At 44.0% G+C, this 25,145-nt stretch overlaps 1 protein-coding gene across 1 annotated transcript; it reads left to right on the top strand.

Annotated features, from left to right (window-relative positions):
• The first annotated feature begins 1,906 nt into the window (after nucleotides 1–1,906).
• LOC137629231 (trichohyalin-like) lies at nucleotides 1,907–17,762 on the top strand. The gene is made up of 4 exons (XM_068360495.1): nucleotides 1,907–2,131; nucleotides 11,492–11,567; nucleotides 15,852–16,040; nucleotides 16,504–17,762. Exons 1-4 carry the CDS (start codon nucleotides 1,907–1,909, stop codon nucleotides 17,760–17,762), a joined length of 1,749 nt encoding a protein of 582 aa, XP_068216596.1.
• Nucleotides 17,763–25,145: the final 7,383 nt, after the last annotated feature.

Below are 25,145 nucleotides of genomic sequence, written 5' to 3' on the forward strand. Positions count from 1 at the left end.
CAAAAATGAGCTGCCTTCTCGGCCTTGGCCTAAATCTTTCGATATCCCCAGCTTATCGGAGATCGTAGGCAATGAACTAGAAAGAGTCTTATGCCCTGTTAGAGCTCTTAAGTTCTATTTAAAGCGTACTAAACCTTTACAAGGCCAATCTGAAGCTTTATGGTGTTCAGTTAAGAAACCATCCTTGCCTTTGTCAAAGAATGCTTGGTCAGACTTTATCAGATTGTTAATACGAGAAGCTCATTCACATCTGAGTGAGGAAGACCGAACTTTGCTTAAGGTGAAGACGCACGAAGTTAGAGCTGTAACAACTTTCGTGGCCTTTAAGCAAAATATATCTCTGCAAAGTATAATGGACGCAACCTATTGGAGAAGCAAGTCAGTGTTCGCGTCATTTTACTTGAAAGATGTCCAGTATCTTTACAAGAACTGCTACACACTGGGACCATTCGTAGCAGCGAGTGCAGTAGTGGGTGAGGGCTCAACCACTACAATTCCCTAATTCCATACCCTTTTAATCTTTCTCTTGAAATGTTTTTATTGTTGTTTTTTGGGTTGTCCGGAAGGCTAAGAAGCCTTTCGCATCCTGGTTGATTTGGCGGGTGGTCAAAGTCATTTCTTGAGAGCGCCTAGATTAGGGGTTTTGATGAGGTCCTGTTGTATGGGTTGCAACCCTTGATACTTCAGATCCTAGGGGTCGATCAGCATCCTAAGAGGATCGCGAGGCTCCGTAAGGAAGACGTACTTAAAAGGCAGAGAAATTGTTCAAGTCGACTTCCTTACCAGGTACCTATTTATTTTGTTTTTGTTATTTTGATAACTTCTAAAATGAAATAAAAACTCTTAGCTCATAAAAGTGTAAACATATATTGCTGGTCTCTACCCACCCCCCTGGGTGTGAATCAGCTATATAATCACCGGCTAAGTTAAATATTGAAAAATGTTATTTTGATAATAAAATAAATTTTTGAATATACTTACCCGGTGATTATAAATTAAAGGACCCTCCCTTCCTCCCCAATAGAGACGCAGTGGGACGAGGAGAAAATTGAGTCTTTGTTTACATTGAGTACTGGGTATCTGGACGACAGATGGCGCTGTTGGGCACACCCGCAACCTGTGTAGCGATCGCTGGCGAGTTTTTACCGTAGAGTTGTCTGTCGGGCAACAGAGTTGCAGCTATATAATCACCGGGTAAGTATATTCAAAAATTTATTTTATTATCAAAATAACATGTTTCAAAGCTCACAAGGATCGAGTGACTCTGCTCATGTGTGGCAATGCTGCAGGATTCATGCTGAAGCCCAGCCTTATCTACAAGTCACAGAATCCTCGAGCATTGAAAAACAAGAACAAAGCCTTACTGCCAGTGTACTGGATGGCCAATAAAAAGGCATGGATCACCAAGGCCCTCACACTTGATTGGTTCCTTAACTCTTTCATACCACAGGTAAAGCTTTACCTGGCTGAAAAGGGCCTGCCCTTTAAAGTGGTTCTCTTCATGGACTGTGCAGGAGGTCATGCAACTAATTTGCATTATGAAGGGGTACAGGTGGAGTTCCTTCCCCCCAACACCACTTCCCTTATACAGCCCATGGATCAGGGGGTTATTAGGGCCTTCAAAGCCCTCTACACTAAGTCAACAATGGAGGGTCTCATCTCCTCCATTGAAGAGACCGACGAGACCTTCAGCATCAAAGCTTATTGGAAGGACTACAACATAGCTACGTGTCTGGCTAATATTCAGAATGCCCTAAAGGACATGAAAGAACAGACACTCATCTCCAGCTGGAAGAAATTGTGGCCAAACAAAATCACTCATGACTATGAGGGTTTCACGCCTAATGAAATACATCACTCTGCCGTCAGGCTGGCTCGGTTGGTGCAGACTGAAGGCTTCTCGGATATGACGGCTGATGAAATTAACAATCTCATCGACTGCCACTCAAACCCACTGACAGAGGAGGACCTACAGGAAATGACCAAATCGGCGAGTGAGGAGGAAGACGAGTCTGCTAGTGACGAAGGTGACGAAGCTGAAGAAGGTGGCCTTACATTGCATAATTTACAGGACCTCTTCAATGTTGCCAAAGACCTCCAAAAAAGGGCCAAAGAAATGGATGACAACAGGGTAAGAGCCGTTGAATTCAGCAATCGTATTGATGACGTCATGGCTGTTTATAGGCGCATCTTCATCGACAAAAAAAAAACAACGTTCACAACTCCCAATAACGATGTTTCTTACGCGCAAAAAACTAGAAGAAGATCCTCCTGCAGCCGCTACACCGCCTCCTGCATCCCTTACGCCACCTCCTATAGCCACTACGCCACCTCCTATAGCCACTACGCCACCTCCTATAGCCACTACGCCTCCTCCTGCATCCATTACGACACCTCCTGCAGCCACTACGCCGCCTCCTGCAGCTTCTCCTGCATCGTCTGCGGCGTCATCCGAGGAGCAGTAAAGCTCTTCATGCCCCTGTGCAGTCATTCATCGTTATCACCTCATCGTACTGGACAGGTCTTTTCATCAACTACGCTTAGAAGAACTTATTGTAAGAGGTAAGTTAAATGTTTTATTGTTTGATTGTTTAACATGAATCTCTCTCTCTCTCTCTCTCTCTCTCTCTCTCTCTTTCTCTCTCTCTCTCTCTCTCTTTCTCTCTCTCTCTCTCTCTCTCTCTCTCTCTCTCTCTCTCTCTCTCTCTCTCTCTCTCTCTCTCTCTACACCCATTTTCTATATGGTATGGTACAATTTTATTTATGTATTAACTGTAATCTTAAACCCCCAGAAATAGAAATTATAAATGTTAATTTGTTGCGCAAAATGACGGACTAATTATGTTAGCTAGTTGTAGTGTTTGCTTGTTTTTGAAAGCTGATAACGATAATTGGTTGTTCGCAAGTAAATTGTTCGGTAGAACAGTGTTCTAGACCCTCAATTGTTATTGTAAACAGACAACACATTTTAGTTTTTTTTTTTTTTGTTATAACATGAATTTCACACTCTCTCTCTCTCTCTACACGTATTCTATATGGTGTACTGTATACAGGGGGGGGTATATATACGTTTTTTTAAGCATTTTTGAAGAGGCGCCGCTACTTCGCGGATTTTCAGTTTTCGCGGGTGGTCTCGGTCCCCATTAACAGCGATAACCGAGGGACCACTACTGTCATGTCCCCATACCACGACGAGGTGGTATTGGGAGAGTCCTAGCCTAGATTTCTAGCTGAAGAACTCCAGGTCAACTTCCTAGGACGAGTCACTTCTCACCTTCACACACAGCTTATGTAGGCCGCAGCAGTTTCACAGCTTCCAGCGAGGAGCAGGGACCCCTTACTTCTTGAGTACTTACACACTCGAATTTGGGGTCCCCGGGCAAACCAAAGCCAGTATGGCTGGGGACTTACCGCCCTTTCTAAGGGTTGAGTCACCCCACGTAAATAGCGTGGTTTGTATTTCAGTTACGGAACAAATGACAAATTCGTAGATAATTTGTATTTTTCCTAACTATACAAACCTTAGCTATTTACACATGTGTGCCCACCAGCCCTGTCCCCCAAGGCAAGTCCTACCTCTAAGCAAAGTGAAGCATTCACCGGTGTGTGTAAAGGGGGGGGGGTGTTAGCTAGCTACCCCCTCCCTACCCCCCGCTAACTAGCGGCAGGGTAGGAAACCCTCATTAAAACTTTTATGGCTCGTCATTCAGCTACGCCGAAGTGATTACCCCATGTAAATAACTAAGGTTTGTATGGTTAGGAAAAATACAAATTATCTACGAATTTGTCATATTTCTCGAACCAACCTCGAGACGCCTTGAATTCCTCCGTCGTAGGATCGGCTGAACTCTCCCCGCGTCACGCCAAGAACGCGCTGCCTTCAAGTCACTGTAGATAGCGCTGCCCTTCTCACAAATGATCGTTTCCGTGATCGTATCGCCAACAATCTCCTTGTTTGTGATCCATGTTAACAAAAGTCGTTCCATCTCTTCAAGGGTAGGGCTACGACGTTTGGAAATAATCGTGATCCCCTTCGAAGGTTTCACTGCTTTAATGGCTGACTTCTGTTTTATGATCGTTGAGATCGTAGACATATTCCGGCCATATTGTTTAGCCAGATCGCTAACACGTACACCTCGCTCATGCTTTTCTATTATTTCTTGCTTTAATTCTAATGAAAGCATAGACTTCCTCTTTTTCTCACCACTACTACTACTTCCTGAATCGAAACTAAGCTTTTTAGGACCCATGACTACAGAACACACAAAACAACACGTGAAAAGGGAAGATAAAAAACTTAAAACTGAGCGAATAGAGAACAACCACACGATGCGCACGAGATGAGAGGACTGATCAAGGTGACGCTCGATTGGCGTCCCTCCGATGTGCTGCCGTCTAGCGGCGTCAACAACAAACGACGCTGGACGCTTTCGAGAAAATGCCACAGGTAAGCGTATTGTTTACTTCGTATGTTGGAGCAACACTTCGGGTGTCGAGACAGAAATTTGGTCGAATTTTACTTCGTATGTTAGGACAATCGTATGTAGAGGTTCCACTGTATTATTATTATTATTATTTTATAAATATTAAACTTAGCCGGTGAATATATAATAGCTGACGTCTCGGACGGCTCGACAGAAACACAAAAACTCGCGAGCGATCGCCGTGAAGGTTGCGGGTGTGCCCACCAGCGCCGACTATCGGCCAGATACCGCATATACTTGTAAACAGCTCCAGTTCTTCTCTGTCGGTCTTATCGACAAGTTGATTCCGCTCGCTGTTGACCTTGAGTTTTCGCCATTTTTGGTGAAGTACTTCATTTTGGTTGTTTTGAGCTTTCGCTGTGACGGGTGTTTTTCTCTTCAATTAAAACTCTTGAACCCTTTTTTGGCTAGTGTTTATTGTTGATGACTTTGGATTTGTTTTGGATTTTCTTTGACTGTTCAATATGGCTGACCCTTCTCCTATCCCTGGACCTAAATTTCGCAAATGTAATGCTAGGGATTGTAACAAACGTCTTCCCAAGGCCTCTCTCGACCCACATACCGTGCGTTCTAATTGCCGGGGTAAAACCTGCCAATTAGGAGATCGGTGTGATGAGTGCGTGGTCTTGTCGGAATTCGACTGGCTTGAATTTGATAAATATTCTCGTAAGCTGGAGAGAGAGAGGGTGAGGAGAAGCTCCTCTAGGTCGTTGGAATTTTCCTCCTCCCATGCCCCTGAACCTAATCCTTCCCCTGTAGTAGTTGTTCCTGTACTCTCTACTAGCACTCATGAACCGTCCATGCGGGATATGTTTCTTGCCATTCAAGCTTTAGGCGAGAAAGTTGAGTCCTTAGTATCGGACCGTAACCAACTCATGTCAGATGTGAATTTATTGAAGTGTCAGAGTGCCAAATCAGAAAATCGTAGTGATAAAGTGATAAGTGCGCAAAGTGTATTTAGTGTTGCGACCGAGGGTTCGTCTGTTCGTGCTTGTCGCTCCCCTAGTCCGAGACCTCTTTCAGGCTCCCCTGCACCAGGGAGAAGTAATGTCGTAGGACTTAAGGGGACGAGAGGCTTTAACCAACGTACAGACGTTCCCTCTTTGGTATCGGGCGTTTCTCGTCAAGATCGCCCCTACCATAAGACGAGCGAGGCTGTTTTCTCCTCGTCATCCGAAGGCTTTTCGCAAAAGAAACCTTGGCGCAAGGTTTCTAGACCCTTGACGGTCAGCCGCTGCCGCAGTCTCGTGTTGACGTTCAGGACGTTCGCCAACCAGCTCAGTTGCCTCGACTTGACGTTGAGCGTCAAGCACCGCAGTCAAAGGTTGTTTTGATTGCTCAGTCTAGGCAGTCAATGCAGTTCCGACGTGACGTCGAGCGTCCATCAACTCCTGTTGTTGTTGTTGGTCAGTCGCAAGGTTTTCAGTCCTTTCAGCAGCGGCATGACGTCGCTTCCTCGACTGCTACTGCTGCTCCTTTGCTTGTGGACATTGCCTGTCAAGCATTGCCGCCGCGACAGGTCTCTCCTTTTCATGAGACTCGACAATTGTCGGACGAGGTTCCTTCAGATGAGGAAGTTGCTGATCCTCCGCCTACTGATATTCCTTTGGGCATTTTATCAGACGGAGAAGAGCCTAAAGCTGCTCAACCCTCTATGGACTTTAAGAAAATCATGATGATTTTTAAGGATCTTTTCCCAGACCATTTTGTAACTTCTGCTCCTCGTTCGCCTCCGTCAGAGTTTGCGCTTGGCCTAGCTGCTTCGAAGCCTTCTTTTACTAAGCTAGTGCTCTCTCGCTCTTCTAAGAGGGCTTTACGTTTGCTAGGCGACTGGTTGATCACCAGGAGGAGTTTGGGGAAGACGGCCTTTGCTTTCCCTCCTTTTAAACTAGCTTCTAGAGCGAGCGTCTGGTATGACACGGGAGAAGTTCTCGGCTTGGGAGTTCCTGCCTCTGCCCAGGGAGACTTTTCAAGCCTCGTAGACTCTCCCCGTCGCCTGGCCATGAGACGCTCTAAAGTTTATTGGTCCTCCTCGGACCTTGACCATCTCCTTAAAGGGGTTTAAAGGGCCTTCGAAGTTTTTAACTTCTTAGATTGGTCTCTAGGAGCATTAAGCAGGAAGATCTTGTCGGCCGACCAGGACGTTTCCGTGCTTATTATGTCCTGCATGGACAAAGCCATCCGTGATGGCTCCAGTGACTTCGCCGCTACCTTTACGGCTGGATTCCTGAAGAAGAGGGAGACTCTTTGCTCGTTCCTTTCGGCAGGAGTAACTCCCTGTCAAAGGTCGGAGCTTCTCTTTGCCCCCTTGTCATCTGCCTTGTTTCCTCAACAGTTGATCAAGGATATTGCGGCTTCGCTGGTGCAGAAGGATACACACGACCTGATGGCTACTTCTGCTCGTAAGGGTGCTCCTTCATCGTCTTATGTCGCAAGACCCAAGATCGATACCCCAGCGACTAGGTTTATCCCTCCCTTTCGTGGCAGAGCCCCCAGCAGGGGAGGCGCTCGTGCCGACGGTAAAAGAGGCAAGAGGAGAGGATCCAAGTCCTCCCGTGGCAGAGTCTGACTGCCCACGTCCTCAGACAGCGGTAGGGGCCAGACTGAACAGCTTCTGGCAGGCCTGGGAGAAGAGGGGTGCAGACCAAGAGTCTGTGTTGTTGCTCAAGGAGGGGTACAAAATACCTTTTGTACGCAGACCTCCTCTAGTAACAGTTCCTTTAGACCTCTCTCCCAGGTAACGAGAGGAGTCAAGGAGACAAGCTCTACATCAGCAGGTTTCTCTGTTGCTAGAGAAGGGAGCGGTGGTGAAAGTCTCGGACCTTCAATCACCGGGATTTTACGACCGTCTCTTCCTAGTCCTGAAGCATACAGGAGGTTGGAGGCCAGTGCTGGACGTCAGTGCGCTCAACGTTTTTGTTGTAAAAACAAAATTTACGATGGAGACCACGAAGTCCGTCCTAGCAGCGGTCAGAGAGGGAGACTGGATGGTCTCTCTCGACCTGCAGGATGCGTACTTCCACATTCCTATACACCCAGATTCTCAACCGTATCTGAGGTTTGTTTACAGGAATGTGGTGTACCAGTTCCGAGCACTGTGCTTCGGCCTCAGCCCTGCTCCTCTCGTGTTTACGAGGCTCATGAGGAATGTGGCAAAATTTCTTCATTTATCGGGAATTCGAGCCTCCCTGTACCTGGACGACTGGCTTCTCAGAGCATAGTCCCGTCATCGCTGTCTGCAGGACCTTCAATGGACGTTGGGTCTGGCAAAGGAGTTGGGACTGTTGGTGAACTTAGAAAAGTCTCAACTGAATCCCTCCCAGACGATTCTCTATTTGGGGATGGAGATTCGCAGTCTAATTTTTCGGGCTTTTCCGTCTGCCACCAGGATAGAACAAGCCCTGCTCAAAGTCCGCCTCATGCTAAAAAAAGACCGTTGCTCAGTGAGAAGTTGGATGAGCCTCTTAGGGACTCTGTCATCCCTGGAGCAATTTATCTCACTAGGGAGACTTCACCTTCGCCCTCTCCAGTTCCATCTAGACTCCCATTGGAACAAGAGCAAGACTTTGGAAGCTGTGTCAATCCCGATCTCCGAGCCAGTAAAAACGTGCCTGAACTGGTGGGACAGCAACATAAGTCTGCGAGAGGGTCTGTCCCTGGCGGTCAAGAACCCAAACCACGTGTTGTTCTCAGACGCGTCGGATTTGGGTTGGGGAGCGACTCTGGACGGTCTGGAATGTTCGGGTCTTTGGACGTCGGATCAGAGGAGCATGCACATCAACTGCAAGGAGCTGTTGGCGGTTCACTTGGCCTTGACGAGTTTCGAGAGTCTTCTACGAAACAAGGTGGTAGAAGTCAATTCGGACAACACCACAGCCTTGGCGTACATCTCCAAGCAAGGAGGCACTCACTCCCACACACTGTTCGTCATCGCAAGGGACCTCCTCCTCTGGTCAAAAGATCGAGGCATCTCCCTGTTGACAAGATTCATCCAGGGGGACTTGAACGTCTTGGCGGACTGTCTCAGTCGGAGAGGTCAGGTGATCCCCACAGAATGGACCCTCCACAAGGATGTGTGCAAGAGTCTTTGGGTGACTTGGGGCCAACCCACCATAGACCTCTTTGCCACCTCGTTGACCAAAAGGCTCCCGACCTATTGCTCTCCAGTCCCAGATCCAGAGGCAGCCCACATAGATGCTTTTCTACTGGACTGGTCTCACCTGGACGCGTACGCATTCCCGCCGTTCAAGATCATCAACAAGGTACTGCAGAAGTTCGCCTCTCACGAAGGGACAAGGTTGACGTTGGTTGCTCCCCTCTGGCCCGCGAGAGAGTGGTTCACAGAGGTACTTCAATGGCTGGTAGACGTTCCAAGGAGTCTACCTTTAAGGATGGATCTCTTACGGCAGCCCCACGTAAGGAGTCTTCATCAAAGCCTCCCCGCGCTTCGTCTGACTGCCTTCAGACTATCGAAAGACTCTCAAGAGCTCGAGGATTTTTGAAGGAGGCAGCCAGAGCGATTGCGAGAGCTAGGAGAGCTTCTACCATCAAGGTCTACCAGTTGAAGTGGGAAGTCTTTAGAGACTGGTGCAAGTCATCATCCATTTCCTCTTCCAGTACCTCTGTAGCCCAAATTGCAGACTTTCTCCTGCATCTGAGAAATGTTCGCTCCCTCTCTGCTCCCACTATTAAGGGCTACAGGAGCATGTTGGCTTCTGTGTTCAGACATAGAGGCTTAGATCTGTCCAATAATAAAGATCTCCAAGATCTCCTTAAGTCCTTCGAGACCTCTAAGGAGCGTCGTATGGCAACTCCTGGATGGAACTTAGACGTGGTCCTAAGGTTCCTAATGTCCGAAAGGTTTGAGCCATTACATTCAGCCTCCCTGAAGGATCTCACCCTCAAGACGCTTTTCTTAGTGTGCTTAGCTTCGGCTAAAAGGGTCAGTGAGATCCATGCCTTTAGTAAAAACATCGGCTTTTCTACAGATAAAGCCACATGTTCGCTTCAGCTTGGTTTCTTGGCCAAAAATGAACTGCCTTCTCGTCCTTGGCCTAAATCTTTTGATATACCTTGCCTATCAGAGATCGTAGGCAACGAGCTTGAAAGAGTACTGTGCCCAGTTAGAGCTCTTAAGTTTTATTTAGCTCGTACCAGATCTTTACGAGGTGGATCTGAGGCCTTATGGTGCTCAGTTAAGAAGCCCTCATTGCCTATGTCTAAAAATGCTTTGTTGTATTTTATTAGATTTTTAATCCGAGAGGCTCATTCTCACTAAAGTGAAAAAGATCGTTGTTTACTTAAGGTCAAGACGCACGAAGTAAGAGCGATAGCAACTTCCGTGGCCTTTAAGCAAAACAGATCTCTGCGAAGTATTATGGACGCGACCTTTTGGAGGAGCAAGTCGGTGTTCGCTTCATTTTACTTAAAAGACGTCCAGACTCTTTATGAGGACTGCTACACACTGGGTCCATTCGTTGCAGCGAGTGCAGTAGTGGGTGAGGGTTCTACCACTACATTCCCTTAATCCCAATATCCTTTTAATCTTCTCTTGAAATGTTTTTAATCTTGTTTGGGTTGTACGGAAGGCTGAGAAGCCTTTCGCATCCTTTTTGATTTGGCGGGTGGTCAAATGTCTTTTCTTGAGAGCGCCCAGATTAAGGGTTTTGATGAGGTCCTGTTGTATGGGTGGTCGCCCTGGATATAACAGCTCCTGGAAGTCTTTCAGCATCCTGAGAGGATGGCTGGGCTTCGTGAGGAAAGCGGACTAATAAGGCAGAGTAATCGTCAGAGTCAGCTTCCTTACCAGGTACCTATATTTATTTGGGTTTTGTTATGATATAACTGTCAAAAACTCTAAGCATATACACCTTTATTGTATTAATACTGGTCTCTACCCACCACCATGGGTGTGAATCAGCTATTATATATTCACCGGCTAAGTTTAATATTTAAAAATGATATTTTGATTATAAAATAAATTTTTGAATATACTTACCCGGTAAATATATAAATTAAAGGCCCTCCCTTCCTCCCCGATAGAGACCCAGCGGAATGAGAAGAACCGGAGCTGTTTACAAGTATATGCGGTATCTGGCCGATAGTCGGCGCTGGTGGGCACACCCGCAACCTTCACGGCGATCGCTCGCGAGTTTTTGTGTTTCTGTCGAGCCGTCGGAGACGTCAGCTATTATATATTCACCGGGTAAGTATATTCAAAAATTTATTTTATAATCAAAATATCATATTATTATTATTATTATTATTATTATTATTATTATTATTATTATTATTATTCTGAACAGTGAATGGTTGTCTAAGGTTGCTCCTTATCCTTCTGTGTACACAACGTAAAGAAAATGAGTTTTGGGACTGGTCATTTAAGGCTGATACCAGAGAGTACCATAGTTGTTCTTGATTTTTAAGCTAAACAGTGAATTCTGTTTATTTTATTCTTTTTTATTCATTTGTGTGTTTTTACATTATGTATACAATATATAATATATATATATATATATATATATATATATATATATATATATATATATATATTTATATATTGAAACAGTCATATGTCATCAAATGTTTTTAATTTATCACTGTTGCTGTTTGCGTGACAGCGTATCCGGTGGCCTCCACCGCAAGGGCGTTTGTCATTGTGTTGATACTACTACTTCCTTACCTTGTCGCCCTCCCTCTTCGTGGGTGGCCGACAGTTTCGCAGTGGTGTTACACCTTTCCTGTTCGTGGGTTTGATGGCACTCCCGTTGGTTTATTCACCACTTAATTTAAATTTAATGACTGCTTATAATTAAGTTTTCAGCTCTCGTTTCCGCTCCCATTGCCGTTGATGGGCCGACAATCTTCCTTGGCTGGCGGAGCGAATGCTTAACTCAACTTGTCCGCTCCCTTCCAAGTAAGGTTGAGTTATTCCCGGAGTAGTTTACATTTTGTAGTGGAATTATGAATTGTAATTCATCATAACTTTCATTTTTTCTTTCTTACAGATAGCAGCCAACATAAAAAGCAGAGACGATATATTCGGCCAATCCGGTCAATGTCCTGCTCCATCTGTGGCAGCTCGTGAGCTGCTCACCTTGCGAGGTAGCACTCGTTGGCTACCTTCAACTTGAACAAGGCTTGTTGATGGAAAGCATAGAGTGCTGCCAAGAGGTTCGCCTCCATGGGTTGGAGAACCTTCCCTTACAAGGGAGAGTTAACCTTCCCCGGAGTTGGGCTGGTCCCCCTTCTGAGGGAGAGCTTTCTTTCTTCAGCCCTTCAGCAACTTTCCCTCTTTCGGGAAAAATTGGTGACAGCTCGACGAAGATCAGCTTCTGCTATCTCATCACTGAAGACTGTGCTTCTTCCCCTTTGGGGCTGGGGGGAAGCAAAGTTCTAAGCTAGTGCCTCCTTCAAGGGACTTCTCTTTCGTTTGCAATAGAGATTGTTCAGTGACCAACATATGTTATACACCTAGGCTTTTTCCCATGGGGCTGGGAGAAAGCTTGTTCTAGGCGATGTCCTCCTTCGTGCAATACATAATGGTTTGTGCCAAAGAAAGTTTTATGGTTTATATTGTATGAAAAAACACTTTTATTTGACACACAATGTTTATTGCCCTCAAGTGCCCCCAAAAAGGTGCCTTAATCCGTTATTATTTCTTTTAGCAGGTACTGACAGCAGGCCCCTACACCCAGTAGGGAGAGAAGTTTAGGTTATTCTTCTTAGTATATAGGAAAGATGAAGTTGCCTATTGCCTGTTACCATTGTGTTTAGTGGTCAGTGTTGCTGCTTTGTATTCATATTATCTTGCCTGTTAACTGGAAGTACTTTACTTTGTCGTTAGACTGAATAACGCAAAAACGAGTGGTTTTTATTTCGGATAAGTATAAACAGTTCATGGAGGGGATATAAACAAATGCATTATAAGGCCGTTGTCTATTGCTCGTGTTCGGCAGTCAACGCCGTAAAGTTGATGACTATTTTGTTTCGGTGTGCGAAATATAATGAGGAAGAATCTCGTTATATGAGATTGTGTCAAAAACATTAATAGTTCACAGGAGCTATTGAAATGGAATATCTGTTCGTTGGTCCAGGAAGTGAATTCAGATGCTAGGAGGAGAGGGACTGTGTTAGAGTTTAGTCTGGTCATTCCAGAATTATCAAAACCCCTTCCAAGAATGAGAGATTTAGGCACTATTGTTGTTGGTCAGAAAAGTTTTGATGAAAATTTATTTCAGGGCGAGTTTACAATTGGAGATTTTCTAGACATTGCTACCATAAGCCCGGAGAGACCTGCACAGCGTCGTATGCGGCCATACTATTCAGAAGCTAAGAATTTTTAAGTAACTTTGCAGCCTAATGGTAGACTGGATATTGATAAGGACAGTATTGCTTTAGGGAAAACTATTGCAGTACAGTATTTTCGCAGTTTTATATTTTCTTTCTAGATGGTTGATTTGATATTGACTTTTCAGGTTTATTACTGGTCATTACAGATGTCATAAAACCATAGTGTTGCGGGGTTCTCCTTTAAGCTTAGTGTAGGAGTAGTGTTGTTTGTTAAGATAGTTGGACCACCCTGGCAATACACACAGTTGCGTTTATGATGTACTAAAACATGTAGATGTTTGTAGCATAGCGTTAGGAACTTCTCTGGAATGATATAGATTTTTTGTTCCTTTTACAAATAAATATTTTTCTTGTTTTTATGAAGACAGCATTTCATTCCAGTTCCTTTCACCATTTTGTCCCCTTCTCAGCGACTGTTTTTTTTTTTTTTTTTTTAGTATCATTGTTTTTTTTTCTTTTTACTGAACCTGAAAACAACATCTCTGAAAAAATATAATGCAATTACATTTTTTAGCTGGGTCCCCTTGCCCAGTATAAATCAAGGGGTGGTGCCCAGTGCTCCATTCTCTTGACCAGATTTTTGGTTTTCCACCGTTTTACCTTTTTGTGTAGTGAACGTTGGGGGTGTGGTCGGCATTCGGACACTAGGCAGTTTGGGTGCTACCTCTAACCACAGTCCGCAAACCACTACATAATTGGTGCCCAGACCCGGGAAACACCAACCTTTAGATATGGCATCGTCATCGAATAAACGCCAAAAGGCTAAGAAGAGCCAGAGCCGGGATGTTGAGAGTCTTGTCAAGATTTTCAGTGACCTGGCAACTCAGGTCAAGTCTCTGACACTTCACGTGATGCCCCTGAAGAGCGTTGAGCCGTCACCAACGTGCCACGTTGCCACTGGGGTCACAACCACAGTGACCACCAGTGCTCCTTCTACGTCCCCAGCTTGGCCAAATATCAATGGTCTGGCAATCCCAGTAACTGGAGCAGAGCCAGTGATTGGAGGTCTCCAGCCCCCTCCAGGGTTCACACCGTTACTCCCCCCCTGTACCAGGCTTCTGGAGTCTCCTGCTTTGAGTAGACCGCTTGCTTCCTCGCCTGTTCCTGCAACTAACCCCGTTAGTCCACCAGAGACTGCAGCCAGTAGACTAGGGGAGCAGTTCCTGAACAACCCGGCCAAAGCCAGTAGGCCAGAAAAGGCTCCAGCAGCTACGGCTGAGGCAGTTCTTGCCCAGACAGGGGCTATTCCAAAGCGGAGACACCAGGCCAAGGAAAAAGCCAGACCAGCATTACCCGAAACTTTGACCATGTCCCAGGAGTCAACCAGCGACGATTGTGGTAGCGAGACTTCTGGTGACACTTCCAGCTCCTGTCTCAGTGTCAGCTCAGACGACACTGTCTCCACCGACCACGTCCAGTCCCTCCAGACAGAACGCAGTCTGTCTGATCTGCTTAAGGTCCTCTACTCCAGGAGGAACCCCAAGCCTGGAATCTTCCTGCTAGAAACTGGCCAGAGTTTTGCCTGATTCCTGAGGGATTTTGAGGACTACTGTGCAAGTAAATATACCGCAGGAAGCTCTGGCCAGTGGACCGTTGAGCTGGAAAGATTCCTCTCATATCCCAGTTGCTCTTTTTTCTGTCCTTTAGTGTTAATCCCATCATTATTCATTCCATAGCTCTTTGAGTTGTAACTAGCTTGATGTTCGAATGCTTTAGTAAGGCTCCATAAATGATACTAGTAGGACCATCTGATTAAATCATTTTCTTTTTAGATGAAAGTGCCATTTTACTTTTCATAACCTCTTTTAGTTAACCAAAATCTCTTTATCCCATGCTTATAATCAGTTCAATTGTCCTGGGGAAAGACTGTCTGTCCTAAGTACAGATATTCATTAAACAGTCTCTAGAGGTTCGTCCTTAACCCCCATTTGGTGCTTCTCTTAATTTTCATTGATCATTATCATTGTTTAGCTCATATTCATTTTCAGTCCTACATTTCTGCTTTCTCTGTTCAAATCTTCTAAAATCTTCCAATTCTTTCCATGATTTACTAAATAGAACTATGTCACCTGCAAATCTTAAGTTGTTAAGGTATTCCAAATGATGGTAATTCCTACATTTTCCCAAATCTTAATTCTTGAAAACTTCTAGGCATGCTGTGAATAATCTAGGAGAGATAGGGTCTCCTTGTCAAACTATTTTTTACAATTAGAATTTTCTCACTATATGTACTTTTAGGATGACTGTACTACCCGAATCTTAAAGTATTCTAAGATAAGTATTACCTACTCCTCGTCTTTGAAGAGCTTTCATTACTGCTAAAGTTTTGACAGAATCCAAAGCTTTTTTACACATAGTGGTTTGTCATTTTTAAACATAAAACTTACCCGCTGGTTATATAAGAATGGCTAAAGTCCCTGACGCCCCGGCAGAACTATTCAAAACTCGCGGCTATCGCAGATATGCCAGGTGTACACTAGCGCCCTGGTGGACTACAGGTAGAACTAATCCAACCACTTCAGATTTTCTCTGCCGGCCATACTGGCCAGAACGTTGAAAATTCACTCGCTATTTACATTCAATTGGACGGTTTATTTGGTGATGTACTGTCTTTTTGTTTTTGGCTTTCGCTTTAGTAATTTCCTTTTCATTTTTTCTTGAAATCTTTATTATTTTGGGGTTATTTAGTTGTTTTGACCTTTGTTATTGTTTAATTCTCTCTCGTCACTTTTCAATATGGCCGACCCCTCCCCTGTATATAGGAAGTGAGTAAGGGTTGTCACACTCGCCTTCCTAAGGGTTCTGTTGATCTGCATACAATTTGTGTTAAATGTAGGGGAAAATCGTGTTCTTTTGGGGATCGGTGTGAAGAATGTTATTTGTTAACTGAAAGTCAGTGGGTAGCTTATGAGCGTTATACTCAGAAATTAGAGAGAGATAGGATTAGATGTAGTTCTTCCCATTCTGTGGATTTACCTGTGTCTGATATCATTAATCCTATTCCTTCCCCCGTAGTGGTAGATCAAGAGCCAAATGAACCTACGATGAGGGAGATGTCCGCAATTCAAGCTCTCGGTGTGAGAGTTGAATCTTTAGCGTCGGATAAAAAGCAAATTATGTCAGAAATTAATTTACTTAAAGGTGGTCGTACTAGTGATCAATTGAGTGTTAAAAGTTCAACAAATGTGTTCAGTGTTGTGGAGGGTGCGCCTGCGCGATCCTGTCATTCGCCTAGCCTAAGACCCCTGTCAAGCTCCCGCACCCAGGGGAGAAGTTATGTCGTACAGCGAAAGAGAACGAGAGGCTTCATCAATCGCGCAGACGTTCCCTCGAGTGATCCTGCTGCCGTAGCTCAGGTCGCTCACCCTCGTCATAGAAAAGGTGAGATTAGTGCTTTGTCCCCTTCTTCAGATGAAGGGTCACGTGACGAGAGGTGGCGTCAAACCTCTAGACAGATTAAGAGGAAAGTTCAGTCAGTGGAACGGCGGCATGTTCCCTCTCCGCAACAGCCAGGTTGTAGTCATTGGGATACACCTGAGCGTTTTCGGTTCCTTGACAAGTGTTCGCCTGCGAAGTGCTCGAATGTGGGTTCCGATAGAGATAAAGTGATTCATTCAGTTAATACCTGGTTCGGGCGTGACGATTCATGCTCCGCCTCTCCCTTCAGATTGGGGCTCTTCTCCTGAAAGTGGTGAAAGGTTGGATAGTGATGAAGAGGGCGAATTCGCAGTAGAAAAGGCTGCGCGATTATCGCCTCAAGGTGAACCAAAGTGGTCTACGTTGTTGGACATGAAACAGCAGCTCTCGTCGATGATGCAGTCTTATCGACCGGCTATTGGCAGTGCGGCTGGGCATCACTCTTCTGTGATAGACCCGTTGTCGCACAGGCGGCCTGTTGTCTCTGAGATTGACGTGATATCCCACAGGCGGTCTCCCAGTTTCACTGCTCAGCGGCGGGTTGAAGTAGATTTGTCTCGGCAGAGCCCTGTTTCACAACATCTAGCAAAAGCGCATACAGCTGATCATCAGTCCAAGCGTGACGACGCTCGCCAAATAGTGAAGCGGACGGCAAAGCGGCAGGATGGGAGCAGGCGCAAGGCGGAGCGTCAGCGGCAGCAACAAGCAGAACCTAAGCGGCAGCGTGACGAAGCTCAGCAGTTAATCAATGAAGCCGCGGAGCGTCAGCAGCAGGCAGGCGCCAAGTGTCAGCGTGACGACTCACGCCAGTCGAGTCATGGAATGGCGGAGCGTCAGCGCGAGCATCGCGTGAGCGCGGCGCACCAGGACGCAGCGGAGTGTCAATGCCAGCTAGATTCTCCCCATAGTAAAACCAATCATGACAGCAAATGCAAGGCGAGTGGCTGTCAATTGGATGTGAATATGGAACAACGCAAGCGCGCCCATGTTGCCACTCACGCGCCTGCACAGGAAGGTCAAGGTTATGATCAAAACACAGCTCCAATCACTGATTTGTTGGAGGAAGATCCGGATGAGATTCTGTCTCAGGAGGAACAATTGGATGATATCTTGGAGGGAGAAGAGGAGAAACCACCTCAACATTCGGTGGACCTCAAGAAGCTAATGCTAGTCTTCACGGAATTAATTCCAGACAATTTTACGCCTGTTGCTCCGCGATCTCCTCCTTCTGAATTTATCTTTGGTAAAGCAGCAAAGACATCCTTTTATACAAAAATGGTTCTTTCCAGCTCTTCTAAGAGAGCATTGAAATTAATGGGAGCATGGTTGGATTCAAAGAAAGCTCTGGGCAAGACATGCTTCGTGTTTCCACCAGCCAAGTTAGCTTCTAAGTCGAGCGTTTGCTATGAGACGGGGGAAGTCTTGGGTTTGGGAGTTCCGGCGTCTGCGCAGGGCGACTTCTCAAACCTGGTGGACTCTTCCTGTCCCCTGGCAATGAGGAAGACTTAAGTTTGGTGGTCAGTGTCGGAGTTTGACCATCTCTTGAAAGGATTGTTCAGGGCTTTTGAGGTGTTTAATTTGCTTGACTTGTCACTGGGAGCCTTAAGCAGAAAAGTAACAAGAAATGAAGGACACAGATACGAGTAATCTTGACCAGCTTATGTCCTGTATGGACAAGGCAATTAGAGATGGTTTTAACGAGCTGGCTGCTCTGTTTACTGCGGGAGTTGTGAAGAAGAGAGCAACTTTGTGTTCCTTCCTCTCTGCGGGGGTCACTCCATATCAGAGATCGGAGTTGCTTTTTGCACCCATGTCTTCGGCTCTTTTTCCGCACGACTTAGTGAAGGAAGTGGCCGCAAATTTGACTCAGAAGGTTACTCATGATTTGGTTGCCAAAACAGCCAGTAAGTTTTGCCTACGTCCTTCTCTTCTCGCAGGGGACATCATATTCTCATTCTGCTCAGCCCTTTCGGGGCAAGCCTGCAGGGAGAAGTAATTTCAAATCGGAGGCATGCAGCTTCAGATGTAGCTTTTGCTGGAAAAGAGAGCGATAGGGAGGGTGCGGGACTTGGAGTCTCCTGGGTTTTATGGCCGCTTGTTCCTAGTCCCGAAGAGCTCAAGGGAATGGAGACCGGTTCTGGATGTAAGCGCCCTCAACTGCTACATCCAGAACTCGAAAGTCACCATGGAGACTCAGAAGACCGTACTGGCAGCTGTGAGGGAAGGCGATTGGATGGTATCATTGGACCTCCAGGACGCTTATTTCCATGTTCCGATACATCCAAGCTGCAGGCGTTACCTGAGGTTCGTATACGGGAAGGAAGTCTTCCAGTTTCGAGCCCTATGTTTCGGCCTCTGCACAGCTCCTTTGATTTTTACGAAACTAATGATGAATGTGGCGAGCATGCTGCACTCGAGAGGCATCAGAGCCTCCCTGTACTTGGACGATTGGCTTATAAGAGCTCCCTCAGCTGATCGCTGTTTGAAGGACCTTCAGTTGACTTTAGATTTGACAAAAGATTTGGGACTCCTAGTGAGCCCAAAGAAGTCACAGCTGACTCCATTCCAGAAGATCCTTTATTTGGGGATGGAGATTCAGAGTCGGGATTTTCGGGCTTTTCCGTCACCTGCAAGAGTTCAGTCAGCACATCTAAGGCTGGAGGCCTTTATGAAGGAGAAAGTCACTTCAGTAAGAGATTGGATGAGTCTTCTGGGAACCCTCTCATCTCTAGAGAAGTTTGTATCCCTGGGGAGATTGCACCTACGTCCCCTTCAATTTCACCTCAATGCTCATTGGAAGAGGGGAGACAGTCTCGACAGAGAGAGTATTTCCATTACAAGTACGATTAGAGCACACCTTCGATGGTGGAACAACGCTCACAGACTCAACGAGGGGCTCTCGTTGGAGCAGAGGAACCCAGACCTTGTGTTGTTTTCAAACGCCTCAAATTCGGGGTGGGGAGCAACATTGGGAAAAAGAGAAATCTCAGGTCGTTGGACAAAGGAACAGGAGGCTCTTCATATCAATCAGAAGGAGCTCTTAGCAGTGAACTTAGCCCTCAGAGGATTCGAGGATCTGGTCCTAGACAAGGTGGTTCAAGTCAATGCGGACAGCACCACAGCCCTAGCATATATAGCGAAGCAGGGGGGGGACACTCGAAGTCGCTGTACGAGTTAGCGAGATCTCTTTTCCTGTGGGCGAAGGAAAGGAGGATTCTTTTATTGACACGGTTCATTCAAGGAGTCAAGAATGTGAGTGCGGACAGGCTCAGAAGAGGGGACCAAGTTCTTCCCACAGAGTGGACGCTACATCTGGTCGTTTGCAAGGAGCTGTGGCAGTTATGGGGTGGTCCTCTCATAGATCTGTTTGCAACCTCCAAGACAAAGAGACTGGGAACGTACTGCTCTCCAGTTCCGGATCTCGAGGCAGCTCACATAGACGCGTTCCTATTAAATTGGACACACATGGATGTGTACGCATTTCCACCATTCAAGATCCTATACAAAGTGGTGCAAAAGTTCGTATCTCACAAGGGAACCAGGATGACCCTAATTGCTCCTTTCTGGCTGTCAAGAGTCTGGTTCACAGAGGTACTGGAGTAGATAGTGAACGTGCTGAGAAGCTTTCCGTCAAGAGCAGATCTTCTCAGACAGCCCCATTTGGCAAGAAATCACCAAAACCTCCGAGCTCTACGTCTGACTGCCTTCAGACTATCGAAAAACTCGCAAGATCTAGAGGATTTTCGAAGGAGGCAGCCAAGGCTATTGCAAGAGCAAGGAGAGCCTCTACCATCAGGGTGTATCAGTCCAAATGGGAGGTATTCAGAGAATGGTGTAGGGCTAACTCGGTTTCTTCGTCCAATACCTCTGTAACACAGATTGCCGATTTTGTTTTAGATCTTAGAAATAAGCGTAACTTCTCTGCCTCGACGATTAAAGGATACAGAAGTACTGTATGCTGGCAACTGTTTTCAGACTTAGAAATTTGGATCTCTCCAACAATAAAGATTTAAAAGACCTTCTTAGGTCTTTTGAAACATCTAAGAGATGTCATCAGGTTTCACCTGCTTGGAATTTGGATGTGGTATTTAGATTCCTTATGAGTGACAGGTTTGAGCCTCTGCACTCGGCCATTTTTAAAGATATGACTTTGAAGACCCTTTTCTTAGTGAGCTTGGCGACGGCTAAAAGAGTCAGTGAGCTCCATGCTTTTAGCAAGAACATTGGATTCAGAAACGGGAAAGCAATATGTTCCTTGCAGCAGGGTTTTCTGGGCAAGAATGAACTTCCTTCTCGTCCATGGCTCAAGTCTTTTGAAATTACTAATTTCTGTGACATAGTGGGCGATGAGATCTAAAAAGTACTTTGTCCTGTTAGAGCTCTAAGGGTATATTTGGACAGAACGAAGAGCTTGAGAGGCAGCTAGAAGGCGCTTTGGTTTACAGTCAAGAAGCCCTCGCAGCCTATGTCGAAGAGTGCTCTATCCTTTTTTATAAGGCTTTTAATTAGAGAAGCTCATTCACAGTGTGATGAGACAGATCTTAGACTGCTCAAGGTGAAGGCACACGAAGTAAGAGCAGTGGCTACTTCGGTAGCTTTTAAACAAAATCGTTCTCTGCAAAGCATAATGGATGCGACTTTTTGGAGAAGTAAGTCTGTTTTCGCATCCCATTACTTAAAACATGTCCAGACTCTTTATGAGGACTGCTACACTTTGGGTCCATTCATTGCTGCGAATGCAGTAGTAGGTGAAGGATCTACTACTACGTTCCCCTAATTCCTAGTACCCTTTTCTTTCTCTTGGAACTTTGTTGTTTTATGGTTGTATGTGGAGATTGGTCGACAGTCTTCCGCAATCTGTTTATTTGGTCAGGTGGTCATGTTGTTCCTTGAGAGCTCCCGGAACAAGGGTATTAGTGGAGATCATGTCATGTTATAGGTTATTAAACCATTTGACTGCTCCTAGAGATCATCAGTCCCCTGGGTGGACCGCTGGATCTTCTAAGGATAGCAGACAGAATGAGGCAGAGAACCATTGCAGTCTGCTTCCTTATCAGGTACGAATCTCTTAAGTTGCTTAGGTGTAACTCTTAAGTGAATTTCCAATCAAATTGCTGTCTCTGACCCACCACCAAGGGTGTCAATCAGCCATTCTTATACAACCAGCGGGGTAAGTTTTATGTTTAAAAATTATATTTTCATAATAAAATAAATTTTTGAACATACTTACCCGCTGGTTATATAAGTTATAATCCCACCCTCCTCCCCTCTAGAGACCAAGGGGCAAAGAAAATCTGAAGTGGTTGGATTAGTTCTACCTAGTGTACACCTGACATATCTGCGATAGCCGCAAGTTTTGAATAGTTCTGCCGGGGCGTCAGGGACTTTACCCATTCTTATATAACCAGCGGGTAAGTATGTTAAAAAATTTATTTTATTATGAAAATATAATTTTTCCATGAGCTGGTTAATTACATGGATAAGGTCAGTTGATGAATATCCGCTTGTAAAACCTGTCTGCTCTCTTAGGTAATTAACGACTAGCATTCTTTCCACTTTGCCTAATATGACCTTTGTAAATATTTCATATATTACTGAGAGTAAACTTATTGGGCAGTAATATTTCAGTTTTTTTTTCTCTTTTTCTGAAATAATATGTTGATAAAGTTTTTCTAAGCTGAGGGTACAGAGCAGTTTCATAAAAATATTGTGTAAAGTTCAGCGAAAATTACCACCATAAAATATCCTTCTTCATTATTAAATCAATTGTTAGTCCATCTTTCCTCTTGTTAAGGTTCACTCGGGCACGCTGTTCAGTCTTGTTTCTTTTCCTCTTGTTTTATTGATTTTTATAGTTTATTTAGGATATTTATTTTAATGTTGTTACTCTTCTCAAACATTTTACTTTTCCCTGTTTCCTTTCCTCACTAGGTTATTTTCCCTGTTGGAGCCCCTGGGCTTATAGCATCCTGCTTTTCCAACTAGGGTTGTAGCTTAGCAAGTAATAATAATAATAATAATAATCTGCTCTGCCTCTTTTCATGCCATTTAAAGCTTTCTATACTTCTACTGTTACTTTCAGTACCGGCCTAGGAGTTTCATCATATCTATTGCCAAAGCTATTTCTTATATCATTATTGTATAGCATCGTATAGAAATCCTCTGCAATTTCCATCAGTCCATCTCTTTTGTTGTTATATCCATTTTCATCCAGTAAGGCAAATATTTGTTGCCACCCTATTCCAAGTCTTCTTTTCATTGACTTGATGAATCTTCCTTTATTATTATTATTATTATTATTATTATTATTGGTGGTTGTTGTTATTACTAGCTAAGCTACAACCTTGGTTGGGAAACCATGATGCTATAAGCCCAAGGGCTTCAACAGGAAAAAATAGCGAGGGGGGAAGGAAGCTTTAGGGAATAAATTAACTACTATAGAAATAATAACAATAACGATAAAACATTTTAAGATCACTAACAACATTAAATTAGATCTTTCGTATGTAAACTATAAAAACTTTTTGAAAATAAGAAGAAAGAAACAAGATAGAATAGCGTGCCCGAGTGTACTCTCAAGCAAGAGAACTCTAACCCAAAACAGTGGAAGACCATGGTATGGATGATATGGTACTACCGAGACCAGAGAACAATGGTTTGATTTGTGAGTGTCTTTGTCCTAGAAGAGCTGCTTACCATAGCTAAAGAGTCTCTTCTACTCTTACCAAGAGGAAAGTAGCCACTGAACAATTACATTGCAGTGGCTAACCCCTTGAGCAAAGAAGAATTGTTGGGTAATCTCAATGTTGTCAGGTTTATAAAGACAGAGGAGAATGTGAAAAGAATAGGCCAGACTATTTGGTGTATGTGTGGTTAAATAAAAAATGAGCCGTAACCAGAGAGAGGGGTCCTATGTAATACTGTCTGGCCAGTCAAAGGATCCAATAATTCTCTAGCAATAGTATCTCAACCGGTGCCTGGTGCCTAGCGAGTATGTTGTGACAGGCCTGTCCGAGGAAGTCATTCGTTTCAGTTATTATCTTAGTATAGCTTATACCTACAGCTCACTTAGACTATGGTAAGAGTCCATATGTTCTAAGGCCATTTTTTCTCTAATTCTAAAGTAGCCTGATTCAGCCTATGCGGTACATTCCCAGTTACCGTGCATCCCTTTTTCATATTCTGATCTGCTGAGCGTTGGTTAAGTTAGAGCTTGCCTATGTTGTAAGCCTAGCGTTTGAACATAGCTTATGCTAGTGCAGTTTAGCAGGTTAGGCCTATGTGCGTGTTTGTTAGGCTAATGCCCATGCTCACCCATTAAGAATCTAATTGTTCATTTACATATATTTGCTATCACTTTAGCCTAGTTACAACTTTTCTGTTGTAGCCTAACCTACAGTAAATAGTCATATTTTATTCATTTTGTTTATGTATCCCTCTGATTACCTTCTGTAGACTTCGACAGGTGAATAAAATATCAACATAGGCCTATATCTATAAGTCAATAAAACTACGATCTATGAATACATTAGTTTATACTATCGAGCATGAAACTTTCTGGTAAATTTCATTCTTGAAAGATCCGTATATATACTGTACAAGTACACACACACACACACACACACAATATATATATATATATATATATATACCGATTGATGAGTCTAGATTTGCTGGGCGTTGATTTAATAGACAAGGCATTATCCCCTGAGCTCAGAAGATTCCGCTGCCAAGGTTATGAATAAGAAGAATCATGGAGTACTTATCGATGGGCCATGGTTTTGGGGTTTGAAAAAAAAAAAGCTTTTATCTTCAACATAGAGACAGGGAGACACTGATTCTTATAAAAAAAAACGTGAATGTAAGCTATAGTAGCGACACTATATATATATATTATATATATATACAATGTATATATAATTGTATTGTATAGTCATATATATATATATATATATATGTATATATATATATATATGACTATACAATACAATTATATATACATTGTATATATATATATATATATATAGAGAGAGAGAGAGAGAGATAGATAGATAGATCGATATATATAGATAGATAGATCGAGAGATGAATAGGTAGATAAGTATGTATATATATACATAGATAGATAAATTTACACACACACACACACACACACACATATATATATATATATATATTCGTTCATTTATATTCCTATACCATAATATACACTTCGTTCGAAAAGCTAATATCGTCCTAAATAACTGAGCCTTTACAAGAAAGACCATTTGAGACCGAGTGTTTAATGCACAGAAAAGCATTTCTGTTCCTCACTGAGTTGGAGGCAGAATCCGCAAACTTCTGGAAGAAGTCTCGTTTAGCCAAGAAAATCTTAGTTTGTAAACGGACTGATAAGTTTTTGAGATAATATGTGAATGTGTTGATGGCAGAGGAAGAGAAGCACAAGTTTCGAATGGCTTCTCCTGAGTGGAGTAACCTGTGGATGAACCTGCGTCTTCCAGCGTGGTAGAAAGACTTTCACTTTCTCGCGAAAATGTGTAGGCCTACAATCATTTTTTTACACAGGCTGCAAACGGAAGAGCCCTTGTTACACGAAATGTGTGGCGATATGAACCTAACCGAATCTAATCATTTAGACACAAGTGACTTCCTAACTCCTTAAGAACGAGTTTTGATCTGAAGACGGTAGATTCCCGTGCCTGGAGTTTATATCATCTTCAGGAGCTTCAAAAGAAAATTATTGGCTAAAATCTAAATTCGCGTTAAAGATCCAAAGAAAAAATATGGAAAATTCTGAATTCGCGTTAAAGATCAAAAGAAAATTATGGAAAAATCTAAAATTGGCGCTAAAGATCAAAGGAAAATTGAAAACAATTAATTTCCATGAGAGGC

The sequence above is a fragment of the Palaemon carinicauda genome, chromosome 37 (assembly GCF_036898095.1).
Source record: "Palaemon carinicauda isolate YSFRI2023 chromosome 37, ASM3689809v2, whole genome shotgun sequence".
NCBI lineage: Eukaryota > Metazoa > Arthropoda > Malacostraca > Decapoda > Palaemonidae > Palaemon > Palaemon carinicauda.